The sequence below is a fragment of the Haliotis asinina genome, chromosome 3 (genome assembly GCF_037392515.1).
Source record: "Haliotis asinina isolate JCU_RB_2024 chromosome 3, JCU_Hal_asi_v2, whole genome shotgun sequence".
In the NCBI taxonomy this organism is placed as follows: Eukaryota; Metazoa; Mollusca; class Gastropoda; order Lepetellida; family Haliotidae; genus Haliotis; species Haliotis asinina.
The window spans coordinates 76942143-76955511 of NC_090282.1; the positions used below are offsets into that span (position 1 = coordinate 76942143).

General features: G+C 39.5%; 1 protein-coding gene across 1 annotated transcript; it reads left to right on the top strand.

The window, feature by feature from the left end:
• The first annotated feature begins 383 nt into the window (after positions 1-383).
• Positions 384-8646, top strand: LOC137278488 (scavenger receptor class F member 1-like). The gene is made up of 6 exons (XM_067810843.1): positions 384-1262; positions 2240-2297; positions 2752-2856; positions 3099-4349; positions 5951-6038; positions 7353-8646. The coding sequence occupies exons 1-6, from the start codon at positions 1218-1220 to the stop codon at positions 7585-7587; spliced, it is 1782 nt and encodes a 593-aa protein (XP_067666944.1). The 5' UTR covers positions 384-1217; the 3' UTR covers positions 7588-8646.
• The last annotated feature ends 4723 nt before the right edge of the window (positions 8647-13369 follow it).

Consider the following 13369-nt stretch of genomic DNA (forward strand, 5'->3'; position numbering starts at 1 on the left):
GGAAGATTTTCCAATGGCCTGTATTCATGACATGTGAGTATTATTAATCACTAACGTTTCCATATTTCTTTGAGAGACCACGAACAAATTTAGATTGGTTATTTTATTTAATTATGCCTTTCTCTGCTCATATCAACTGATTGAATCCAATTAGGACTCACAGATTAAGGTGCCGATTTATATCACCCTGAAGCCTTTTCGTGTTGAGGGTCGTGTCATGTGTGATTAACAGTCCGTAACATTTCTCATAGTTGTTAATAAAACCTTACCAAAAATAATGTAAATATGTGGATGAAAAGTGGTGTGATAACGCTCTGTATTTCCAGAAATATACCTAGGAACACCATGCCAACAATATGATATGGGGTTGCTTCTCATTTCAGTTCAAGCTGGATCTAGTAATCACACAAGTCAGTTTAACGGGCAATAGCTACATCCAGGACGTGCTTGATCCAGTTGTGGTGCCCCATTTTGACAATCATTCGACTGCAACCGGGCCAATAGTCATGAATGAGCTGTGAACCAGGCAATCTAGAACAATGCACTGACTCATATCCCATGGCCAGAAATAAGTCCATGGAAAACCAATGGAACATTTCGGACCGCTTGATACAACGCCGGGATCCTCCTCCACAAAACTTGCGGAAACTGGAAGCACCATTGTAAGAAGAATGCGAGCAGCTGAGCATAGAGCAACTTCGGCATCTGGTGTAGAGTATGAGACGAAACTGGGTGGCAGCTCACGATACTGACTGTTTTTAAATGTATTTGCCTACACTCTCTATGTCACTTTCAACCTAAAAGAAGTTTTGTTTCGACATTAAATTATCATTTCTCACCATACTTAAAATAGTCTCGTCCTTTAATCATACGTAATGCTAAAGTGCCAGATTCGAACATATCACGAGTTCAAGGGATACCCCATTTCAGTTGAGTTTATAAGTATAGGACTGGTTTGTTGGTGTATGCACCATCCTAATTCGCATTCCGTTATCGTTCAATCACTCCCAGATGATCATACCCTGGAAAATATAGGGATGCAATGCATTTTGTGTATATGTCCGTGTACAGATGTAATCATTTCAATTTGAGAAAACAGGGAAATGGAAATTATGATTCAGTTCAACGGCTGTGGTGTATTTTGTAGTGCGACACAGTGTATTTCTAGACTAACTTTACTACAGTGACTACGCCGTCCACCAGAGAGGAAAGACTACATGTTGCAGGATATATCGTGGCTGAGGAATAGGAGAAGCATGGAGGTAATTAAGAGTCATGCCTTAAACGTGGATATACTGTTCTTATCTTGTTTCGGATGTTAGAGTCAATGTTTATAACAAACAGTATGCTAACTAGATATCATACACTCGGAAAAAAGACATACGTACCAGTGTCACGTATAATGTATATGATATAGGAGGGAGTTTCAGTGACTTACATTTATGGTGTATGGTGTACTGCTTCTCCTTCTCATACTACCAAATGGCATCACAGACAGATTGCTAGGACGTTTTATTCAAAACAGTCGTTTCTTATGCTTGTCATTCCCAAAACTGTGAGATCAGGACTGTGACCACCCTGACACTTTTTCATATAATCTGACAAAAAATATACTGTAGTGTAAATATTATTCCTGTTTCATGCTCGCCAAATACAAGGTTTGTTCCTAACTAACCGTTAATCATGTGATAACCTACTTGTCACTTTCACAAAGCGGTTTGTTTGGTGTGTATTACCTTGTTATACCACTGAATGTAATTTGCTTGGATACTTGTATTTTATCACGGCTTATAATGACTCCATATAGGACTCGCTGATTGATGCGTCTCTTCATGTCATCCCCAAAACTTGCACGTGCCGTGAGGTTAGGGCTCATTTTCACATAAACTGGCAAAACATAATTTGTAACGTAAATACTTTGATGGAAAAACACCAGAATAAAATAATTATTCCTGTCTCCAGTTTCAATTCTTTGATATTTTCTATGCAAACGTGTCTCGTACGTTTAATGAATACAAGGCTGTGACTCATCTAAAAATTAATACTTGCTTAAAGAGAATTGTGTCACTTTCACACATACCTCAAGAACTTTGATGTACATTAACTGGAAGTTGTTTCAGAGAGAGGTCATCTGATTTGTATATCTCCACAGTCGCCATATCTATCCTCTGCAACAGTTTGGGTATGTTGTGATGTGATATTGTTTACAGTCATGTAATTTGTACATTCCCAATTCCAGATAGGTGCGATCTTTCACTGCTGGATTGTGATCATTGCAAGGCACAGAGCAGGGTCGGGTACGTCGCATGCTTTAGCGTAGACGTATTCATTTTGTATTACTCATTTTCTAGTTAGCACACCCTGCCTCTACTTCCAATGTATGACATTGGTACTGTATTAGCACAACCTCTTTACTATTATTGGCCGGTTTACAGTAACAAGGTGTGTACTAGGCGTTGGCTAACAATGCAGTGTACGTGTTTCATGCTTTCACTTTTACATGCACAAACCTGAATAAAACAATTCTTATCCTTCTCCGCAATTTGTGTTCATGACGTGAACATAATTTACACTGATGTAGCAAATGCAAATTTTAGTTCAGTTTTTCAAAATGTCTATTTGCTAAACATTTTACTGTAAAAAGCGATTCACAAAGGGAAACAGAAGAAAACCGGTGTTACAGACGTTAATGCTTAGTAACTTGCGTGTTTATATTACACTTTATTGGCATAAAACACTGCATTTATCTAGAATCTTGTGTGGACAACTTAGGAGATACCTGCAAGACGATTGATTGTTCACAGCCAGGAATACCTTCCCTGTGTGCGAAGACTTGTAACACTTGTTCTGAAAAAGGTTTGTTTTCAATCACAAACACGTGACGTGTAAAATTAGTACAGAAAATCCATGTGGCTTTTCTTCTTATTTTCAAATTTGGATAAGACGTTGATTTTCATTTTTAAATTCCGATATGTGTTTGCTTTAGTCCTTGATATCAACTGATAAGAACAATACTTGATTAGTCTACGTAATCTATCAAAATGAATTGTCAATAGATTCTTCAAACACAATTCCCATTGTCCGACATGATTGTGTAGGTTGCGGAAGTGGCCACTACGAAACAGTTGAGGGAAGATGTGAATTCTGTGACAAGCCACCACTGATATACACTGACTCCTACAACAGTTCATGTGTGTGTCCAGACGGCAAGTGGGGTCGTGACTGTAATGAAACCTGCAGTGTTGGATGCATATCTACATGTCACAGGTGGACTGGGGGATGCCATTCTACATGTAAACAGTGTTATTGGGGAAGTAAATGTAGTTTCATACATAACAATTGTATGTGTACTGAAACCGGTGTTTGCAAATGTAAAGAGGGATATCTAGGTAGTACCTGTGACATACCTTGCCCAGAGACATGTGTTAATGCCGAATGTAACGACACACATGTATGTACAAGGGGATGTAACACTGGCTGGTATGGGTTACAGTGTGGCTCTCCATGTGATGGAAACTGTGAAAGTGGAACGTGTAGACAGGACACTGGATATTGTGACAAGGGATGTACCCCTGGGTGGTATGGTGACACATGTAACATGAGATGTTCAGGAAACTGTGCTTCAGAGTCGTGTGGAAGAACTGATGGGGCATGTTCTCAATGCAAGAATGGTTTCTCAGGTTTTAACTGTAGCACACTGTGTCCATCTAACTGTGCCACAAACTCTTGCATGCAAGGTAATGGTTCCTGTTACAACTGTACCACAGGCTACAGCGTATCTCACTGTAACTCATCTTGCCCAGACAACTGTGCTACAGATTTCTGTGAACAATATCGAGCTTTCTGTACAGGATGCAAACCTGGCTACAGAGGTCTACACTGTAACACTCGGTGTCCAGACAAGTGTGAGAGATGTCATCAACATGGGATCACATGTACCTCCTGCAATGTTAATTTGTACGGGGAAACATGTGACAAATCTTGCGATACATGCCTAAATGGTACATGTGATATAACTACTGGATTGTGCCTACACGGATGTCAAGTTGGTATCTATGGACTTCGGTGCAATCGCATCTGCAATGGAAACTGTTTAAAGACAAAATGTTTCCGTGACTCGGGAAACTGTACACAAGGGTGTAAAGACGGCTGGTGGGGTTCCCAGTGTGATAGGAGGTGTCCAACACGTTGTGCCAGGTGCGACAGAGTTGACGCTGGATGTCTGGGATGCGAGGAGAAGTACTACGGAGACAACTGTAGCAGCAGGTGCTCCTCCAGGTGCCGTAGGTGTGACAGAGCTGGGCATTGTCTTACCTGTGCGAAAGGCTGGGAGGGAGACGGCTGCCATGGTAACCATACTTTTTCAACTCACCTGTCTGAAAACATGATAATGTTATTGTTCCCTCAATGATCACACCTTAGTTTGATCCAGGGGAGTGAGCCTACAGTCATGTGAAAATTCTACTTGTTTATTTCCCTATGTAGCACTAAACTGTTATTTTTGCGTCATTTTATAAAGTTGATAAAGCTGATACTTTTTATATTCATTAAGCAGCTACCTATTTAAAGTATATCTGCTATATGTTTACACACTTCTGCGCACACACATGCAAACACACATGGAATTTGATGCACGTGTAGTTATACAACGTAGTATATCCTTTGCGGTGGGCGAGTTGGCTAAAGCGCCATGCTTGTGATCCAGCGAGGTTGAGATGTCGGGATCGAGCCCACCTTTGACCAAGCGTAAAAACCTTGGAGTCAACTTTGTGTGCACACTTTTTACGTCTTGTCACAACCCCTAGCTAGTAATAGTGTACAGTACACAACCCTGTGCACTTAAAAGAGCCCACGAATCCGTTGGTATATGACCAGATGGTGGTCACAGGAATACACACAAACACATCGTTGCAGTTACAGCAACGTGCAGTAAACTTGACTAAAGTACTGTGACTTTGCGTTCCAGTCCACTCAGCTGTGAATGGGTACCATTATATCTTGTTCACACTATCAGACTTTAAAACATTCAGACTCCTGGCAACAGAAGATTGGTAATCTCCAGCATGCACTTTTTCAACTCCTTCAAAACGAATGCCAATTTCTGAAATTAATCTGGAGTTTATTGCCAGACGGTGAATTCTCTTTGCTGCACAGCTTCACCTAGAAGGTAATTTCGTGTTATCAACAATTTTCTTCCATATTTTGACGATTGTTTCAACACAATAGGTAATTAATAGACTATAAGAAGTACAAATCGCCTATGCGTTTCTTTTGGGGGATAGGTTATAGAATAGTAGTCTGAAATGTTGATCAAGGGATTAAAGCTGTGCGATTATGTTATTAATTGCAAAGAATATCAAATGTATGATCAAATTGACTTGAACGTGTTTGATATTTATCAGGTATACAAAATAGTAATTATCACTGGTTTGAATTGGTGTAGTTTGTGTCAGTTGTGTATTTTGAAAATAGATAAATCTACATATTTATTTTTAATACCTTATTTTCCTTTGCGAGTAAACCATGAATCTGACTTGATCAGATTGTGCGCCTTGAGAAGGATATGTAGCCAGACGCGTTATGAATATTGTCCTTAACATTTTCATAATTGTCTGCAGTACATACCTAAAGCAAACAGCTGTTAAAATGTCGGATACGTAGTCATCCTAGTACAGTTTATACTCACGTCATCTTTCTACAACTCACGAGGCTAAAGAGGTCATTTTACGAAAATTTATCTAAACGATAGTGCCACAATAGGAAGCCCAAATGTTCAGAAAAAGAATCAAACTGTACCTGTGCGTCTTTTAATCTGATAAACATTCTTCATGTTATTATTTGTACACTGAACGATTATCGGCTCGGCAAAACATGTTTGCTGTGCAGCATTACAGAGTGGTTGATGGCCATAAACCCAAGAATGCCCTTGATCTTTTCCACTATGTTTCAGAGTCGACGAGTGTGAGTCCATCAACTCTTGTACTGACGTGCGTCGTTGTAGCTTTGTTGCTCATCATTGTGATTATGGCCGTTAAGAGGTACGTTCGGGTACATTTATAACCACTATTGGCTTAGTACCGGAGGTAACCTGTGTTAAGTAGATCATGTATCTATTCTATTTGTATGAATACATTGCAACATTCTGTCGCTTAAGCTGAGTTTCTCATGTGCCCAATTCTCGTTTAACTGATTTTGCCAAGATCTTGCCTTGCTCTAAATTTCATCGTGGACGTGACACGTCACCAATAGCGATGGGTTTTAGATTTTGACAAACATTCCTTATAGAGAGTATGTTTGTTTTAGTTCATTGCCCTAATAATTATTTGTAGTGATGTTTCTACCCATTTTAAGGTCGTATGCCTGATATTTTAACATCCAAAATATTTCCTGCTGAGCGAATAATTAATTTGTGTAGTTTCTCCTCGCATTTCCCGCAGTCATCAGTCATCAGCATTGGTCCGAAAAACGTTATTTAAATCAAGTCACACAGTTGACTAACTTATTCGTTCAAAACGTTAATGACTCTGTTTCTGACGTATGTGTTCGGACCAATAGCCGTTAATGTGAGACTGCACTATCACGAAACATGTCGTTTATCTTTGGAATACTGTAAGGGACATTCTCGCGATCTCGCATTCTCGCGATCTCGACCTTTGGAAGCAAGCCTAAAATGCCAAAAGTGCGAGAATGCGAGATCGCGAGAACGCGAGATTTGGCCAAACTCTGGCGTTCTCGCGATCTCGCATTCTCGTGTTTTTGGTACAGAGCACGTTTCTGTCAAAAGTCGATAACACGAGAAAGCGACATTTGTACAAGCTGTCAAATCTCGCAATCGCGCAAACTCGACTTGTCAAATAAGGCCACAAAAACACGAAATCGCAAGAACACGAGAATGCGACATTTCATTTTCTCGCGTTCTCGCGTTTTAGACATTGGCGTTGCGCATGCGCCTTATCCCGAGGTCAAGGCGCATGCGCAGGTTAGTAGCGTTATGGGCATGCTTCATTCACGTTTTTCACTGCCCAAGCAGCATTTAACAAATTTATGACAATGCTTGAAAATCTTTTGTAGTCTATGTAAGCCCGCTCCTGTTGTTATAATTTCTCATGTACTTCAAAATCCTGAACATGTTCGATATAATACGATTGGTGTGTTAGAATTTTGCTTGAACGTATATGTTAGCCTAGCATTAACGTTTTGTTTGTGAATATATAAATATCCGGTAATAACCATGATACTCCTTTACTAGTATCTAAAACAAGTAATTGTATTTTTGCGAAATGTTTCAGGTTTTCCTAATTTTCTCATTGTTTTAGATTTTAGATCTAATATATAATATATACGATTTTCAGTTTGTCTAAACGACGAAGCACGGGGTACCTCTCCCCTCGTTTTGAGGAAGGCGCTATCGCGGAAGCAAATGATTTACGACTGCATGAGTTGGATGAAGCCCGTGACAGTTCAGGATCCCAGTATGAAAGAATTCCTGACTCTGCATTACCTGTGGATGACCGAGGCTACGAACAGCTGAGACAGGCTCCCCAGTGCACGGGTTACACCTCGCTGATAAGAGCAGGGGAAGTGTGAACACTGACGTTATGTTCTGGAAAACTGGCATCTCAGTGGAATTACATTGCTGTAGTTTGAAATAATTGAATTTAATCTAAACAATATTACCTGCTGGTTTAACGTTTTCGTCCATCACTATAAGTATAACATGGTCTCATAGCAAGGTTCTTCATAGCACCTTCCCAGACTGTGTCTGTCGCTGGGCACAGATAGGGCCAGTTCGGCACATCTGGACATACCCATGTGGGTTTTATCCAGGAATTGAAATTGTAGTCATGTACAGTTTGATAATACCACTAAGATAAGCATTCTTTTGATACAGGGTATTTCACATGTTTCGGCAAGTTTATGTATGTTTTTCATGTTAATGCATTGGCGGTATCGTTCGGTACTATGTATAGATTTCTCAAGCGTTTGAGGTGATTTTCCCCCCTTTACAATTTGTAAATATATGGTCGTAAATGTTTATTAGAAGCTTTGAGTGTATATATTTTGATATTTACTCTTGGTTTAGTTGTTAGTTTGTTGCATATGTTTTCCTTATTTTAGAAACTGCTGCCATTGTCATTTGTGCGCCGGCTTTACTAAAAAAACTTGGCTCTTTCAAGGGTAGATATTATTCACATTAGTCAAGACTCGTCCATTCCCGTAACCTTAAGAAGAGGTATTCGGCTTGTCCCGAAATACCACGACTTGGTCACACGCGTCAATGGTTACACACACTTATACAGTCAGCTTTACAGACGATAGCACATAATCTCCTTCCTGTTACCTTCAGAGTTCAAAATGGAATGACACATATTTGTGCATGGCAAATACAACAAGGCACTATAAGCACTGGACTAAGATTGATCAAAATAGTTAAAAGTTACAAGTCCTTTATTTTTAGGCCTTTATTTTTTTATTCTCTAAATAATTGTCTTCATTGCAAGATATTAATTTGAATCACGGATATATTACATATTGCATTGAAGAGCATTCTGTTAAAGCACTGGCCATGAAGATCATCTTCTATTACCTTTATCATTATGTTCTCAAAACATTGTTGCTGTATTTCAATTAAACATTGCACATTAAGGCTGTACATCATTTTATTCATCTGTAAACCACTGGTATACAGCCATACATTTTGGAGAGAGTATGGTGTAGCATCAACTAAGAAGATGATGTCCCACACAAAGAGCTGTTATGAATCTATGATGTACGCTCTTGGCCAGAGGCCTTCCAGTCAATATATCAACACACTTATTGAGATATCTCTGAAATTATTCCAGTATATGTCAGTTTTAAATCAGGGCAATATCCAGGCCAGTATGAAGGGCGTTGACTTGGGTGCCAATCCTTCAGCTCATCAGTATAGAAGAGTCTGCTAAGGCCGTAGCTGTTGTGTAGCAATTGGTAATTTCAAACTCTGTAACTAAATGGCACGTGTACCTAAAGGGAGACAACCGGCGAGACGGCTGTGTGTCGTACTGTTACCAGATGGCCAGGTCAAAACAAGCTGCCTAGAAACTACTTAAGAGACCATTTTCTCCTAGCACTGACATATTATATTTCTGATGTTAATGAGCAAAACGTATCGGCTCTGATGTTATATTTCACTTGTTTAATCATAGTAATCCCTAGGTAGCCAGATTTCCTATTTTCCAAGTAGGAGTGCCCAGTTTTGGCCACGTACTATTTCATTGTCGTGGCAGAGGTGATACCGTTGCTTAGTTAACTGGCTTGCATATTAGCTCAAAGATCATTATCGTGTAGATGTTTATCCTTTCTTCTGTTTGAATACACTATGCTATTCAGACAATGTTCAAATGTAACGTGCTATTTTGTTGATTTCACTTTCTTAGTACTTTTTCATTCCAGTAGTTTTGTTAAGTTGAGTCCCACCAGGGATTTAAACCCATACCCTCAAATCGCCAACTCACAAAGTTAACGATCTAACCCACTCTGCCAACGCTGCTTCCACATCAGTGGTGATCACTTTGATTGTCTGTCTTCGAACAATAGGTCTGTGAACATAAACTACGTTTTCTTCCATTATTTTATTAATATGTAGTGATGGTGAGTGAGTTGGTGAATGAGTATGGCTTTACGCCGCTTTTTGCAGACTTCAGAAATGGACTTAACACATTGTACCAATGGGAGAATCGAACCCGTGTCTTTGGCGTGACGAGCGAACGCTTCAGCCATTAGACATATAATAATGATAGCCTCAAAGCACAGACTAATAATACACTGACAAGTGTTCAGTATTCAATATTATCCAATGACGTAGCTGAAATATTAAATAAAGTCACATCTATATCCCTTATTTATGTCACACAGAAATGTTGCATAACATGCTGATCACTTTATAGAGGTAATTAAGCAAATGTTCAAGGCCTCAGCAAATCTGTCAAAACGTTTATGAAGAAGATTTGTAACTTCATCACTTTTGTACACATGTACGAGGCAGGGGCACAAATCTTATGAACGATCCCCTATAACATACATTCCCTCGTGTTAGTTTAAGTATCGCTATCGCACAGGGCGTTTTCTTTATTCAGTATTGATGTTTGGATTTTTTGCAGTTCTCTCCCTTGCACTGCACAGAAATGACATATTTTCGTGGTTAGATAGAAATGATTCATTGTTTATAATCTGACATCAATATTTCAGAAGCATATATTTACCAATGATAACAACTGTTCACAAATCGTATCATGCAGGTAGAAGAGGGTCAAGGGTATCATCCGATGATTTGGGCTGGATTACATGTTGATTACATGTTTATCATGAAATTCTTCGCCTACATAGGACAGATCTCTGGTTTGGTTTAGTCTGATCGCTGGTAACTCAGAACTCAGATACTCAGTAATATTCCAGCTTCATAACAGCGGTCTGCAAATAATTGAGTCTGAACCAAACACCCCAGTGATCGACATCATGAGCACCAATCTACGTATACATAACCGGGATACAGTGATATGTATGACAATGCTGTTTACATATACAATCATATTAATTTTTATATATGACATCATTTTCTGGTCTCAAACATCTATGAAACAGTTTTATATTTTACAAGGTAGGTAATGTCATTGAACAAGGTTGCTGGTCTCGGGATGGCTTACTGTGCAACCACTTGTCGTCCCTTTAAGTCATGACAAGGACAGATGAACCGACAGGTCTCCCGGAATAGATTTTGAGGTGTCCACAGCCATGACTGGCTGTTCCGTTTCTGCGGTTTTACGTACCCCACCGCGACAGATAACAACTTTTGCGTTTTCAGTGATGATAGTCCCTTAACCAACGTTTTGGTGGAGTCCGGAAAATATTCAGATATAAGAAAGTTGTTGGGTATTAGTAAATGATAAACATGACTATTTATATTTGCAATTCATCGGTCCGTCTCTGACTCAAACAGACTGTATGAGATTACGATTAGTCAACAGATCATAACATAATGTACAAAGTTGGTACACATCATTGTCACTGACTGAGGTTCATCGTGACGCACGTAAAACAAACAAATGTCTTGGTGAAGCTCATCTGTTTAATCTGTGTAACGTTGAGTCCTTAAATTGTCCTAGACATGTGCCAAATCTCTTCTAAAGGTAAAGGTATTTCAGCCCACAACTCTACCCAACCACTACCAAACCTGCCCCCCTCCGTGTGAGCGGGACGGCTCTTCACTATCTGTGCCGATACCCTTCACAGTCCTGGTACCGCTGTAGTGGTACCTTGCTAAGTCTATGAATGGAATTAACCTGTCTTGCTGCAAGGGCATTTCATGTTTTTGTGACTGGCTGTCACGCCCCTTCGTGTTTGCGTTGTATGTTTTGGTTTCCCCAGTGTTTCGGTATTTGTTGACTTTCCTGTTCTCTACCTGCATGTTTCTCCAAATGGGTGGATACATTAGAAATTCATATCTTTTCTTCATTTTGTATTAATGTGAATACCGAATCTTCGTCACATATCTCCATTTGTACATTAGCTTTTCCTTTTCCTTTTCTTTTGAAGAACAAAATAAAAAACAGGTAAAAACTATGTGTTGAATGATCCCAAGTGTTCCCCAAAGCACTAACCCTACAAACCCAATATGTCCTATTCCCCATGCTCTGATAGGCCAAATATGACAAATCTAAGATACTGTGAAATAGTTCAAGGTGACTTCCCCCCGGCCCCCACCCCCCAGCACCCTCCACTCCAAGCCGTCCTATGCACATGAAGATGGAGATTTGTTTCAAGCAGATGATGTTACGACTAACAGATAGTATGTTATTGAGCAGTTTATTCCCTCTGTTACGTCTCAGCAATCTACATTTTCATATTTATTATCACACGTGATTCATCAAGGCAGTAGATATGGCATGACTTCTTCCTTACCCCGCTTCTGTGTCAGCAAGTGCTCTACTAATGTTAGTCTTTAGGATTAGGTTTAGGGTTTAGCTTCAGGTTTTAGGTTTAGGCTTTTTATTTATAATAAAACATAGGCTTTTTATTTATAATACAACACAAGTCTGCCAATATTTTTCGGCATAGAATGAATAAAAACAACTTCGGGAGTTACGGGCAGAAATATTTCCCGAAAAAGTCCTCGGTAAAATGGTACTCCGGAAAAAAACGTCATATTGTGATAAACAAAACCCACTTTTATAACCAAAACCTTGTTTTTTTCCCAAAGCAAATGAAGGACTTTTATCCGGTTGTTTCTGAGGACTTTTTATGCACACCTACGTGACCTACAGATAACAGCAAATGTTTTTTTAATAATGATGGGACACCTCTGATAAAAACAGCCTGATCATGGGGTCAAATCTAGAGTGATATTATCTCAAATCACTGTTATCACAGTCGGTGTTACCTTACTTCATCATGGACCAGTGATGGTTTGGGATAGAACAGGTGTTCAGCAACCCATGCTTGCTGTAAAAGGTAGCTGTGCCTGTCGTAAGAGACGACTAGCAGGATCGGGTGTAAGGCTCGCTGACTTGGTTGACGCATGTCATCAATTCCCAAATGCGCAGGTCGATGCTCATGCTGTTGATCACTGGATTGTCTGGTCCAAACTCGATTATTTATAGATCGCCGCCATATAGCTGGAATACTGCTAAGTGGGCCGTAAAACTAAACTCACTCACTCACTTCATCATGGTAAATGCATCTCACTCATGGGATTTTCGGGGTAATGCATGTGAAATTAAAGCTGGCATAGTTTTTAAATAAGCTGTTTAATATCTCATGACATTGTATGATTTGTGATGAAAATGCTCACAGATCCCCAACACATTAAATGGCTTGTGAAGAAAACTGATACCACAATCTGAGAGTATTACAGGCCTTTTCATCATCCCAAGACATCATACTAACTGAAAATAGTGTCAAACCAAATCAGTACTTGGGAGGCTACGACTTCAAACGTTTCAGCTCTCTCCTCCTGGACTATAATGTCACATATTGAGATCACATTTATTTTGTAAAGCTATTTATCCCTTAGCCTTGACATCGTCAGAAAAGAACAATACATTGATTTAAAGGGCAAAATATCAAAAACCGCATAATGGACCACTGAAAATTACTGATGATCAGAGTCAGCATTCCAGTCATAATGGCAAGGTTGCCTTCTTCATCACTGATTGTTAGTAATCCATTCATAATTTTCTTCGCTATTTTGCCGATTTTGACTATATCACAAGTTTGTGTTCATGCACTACTATGTATATATTTGCACTGCTAACGGGTGTCCACGGAAAGGTGAGTATTGTCTTTGCACCATCACAAACACATGCAAAGGCCAATAAGTCTTCATCTGAAAATG

What these genes read in the sequence shown, in the direction of transcription:
- LOC137278488 (XM_067810843.1), top strand. Translation starts at nt 1,218, where the DNA reads ATGTTGCAGGATATATCGTGGCTGAGGAATAGGAGAAGCATGGAG. An exon ending in AAGGCACAGAGCAGGGTCGG is followed by an intron (nt 2,298 to 2,751) that starts GTACGTCGCATG and finishes GCATTTATCTAG; the next exon opens with AATCTTGTGTGGACAACTTA. An exon ending in GGAGGGAGACGGCTGCCATG is followed by an intron (nt 4,350 to 5,950) that starts GTAACCATACTT and finishes ACTATGTTTCAG; the next exon opens with AGTCGACGAGTGTGAGTCCA.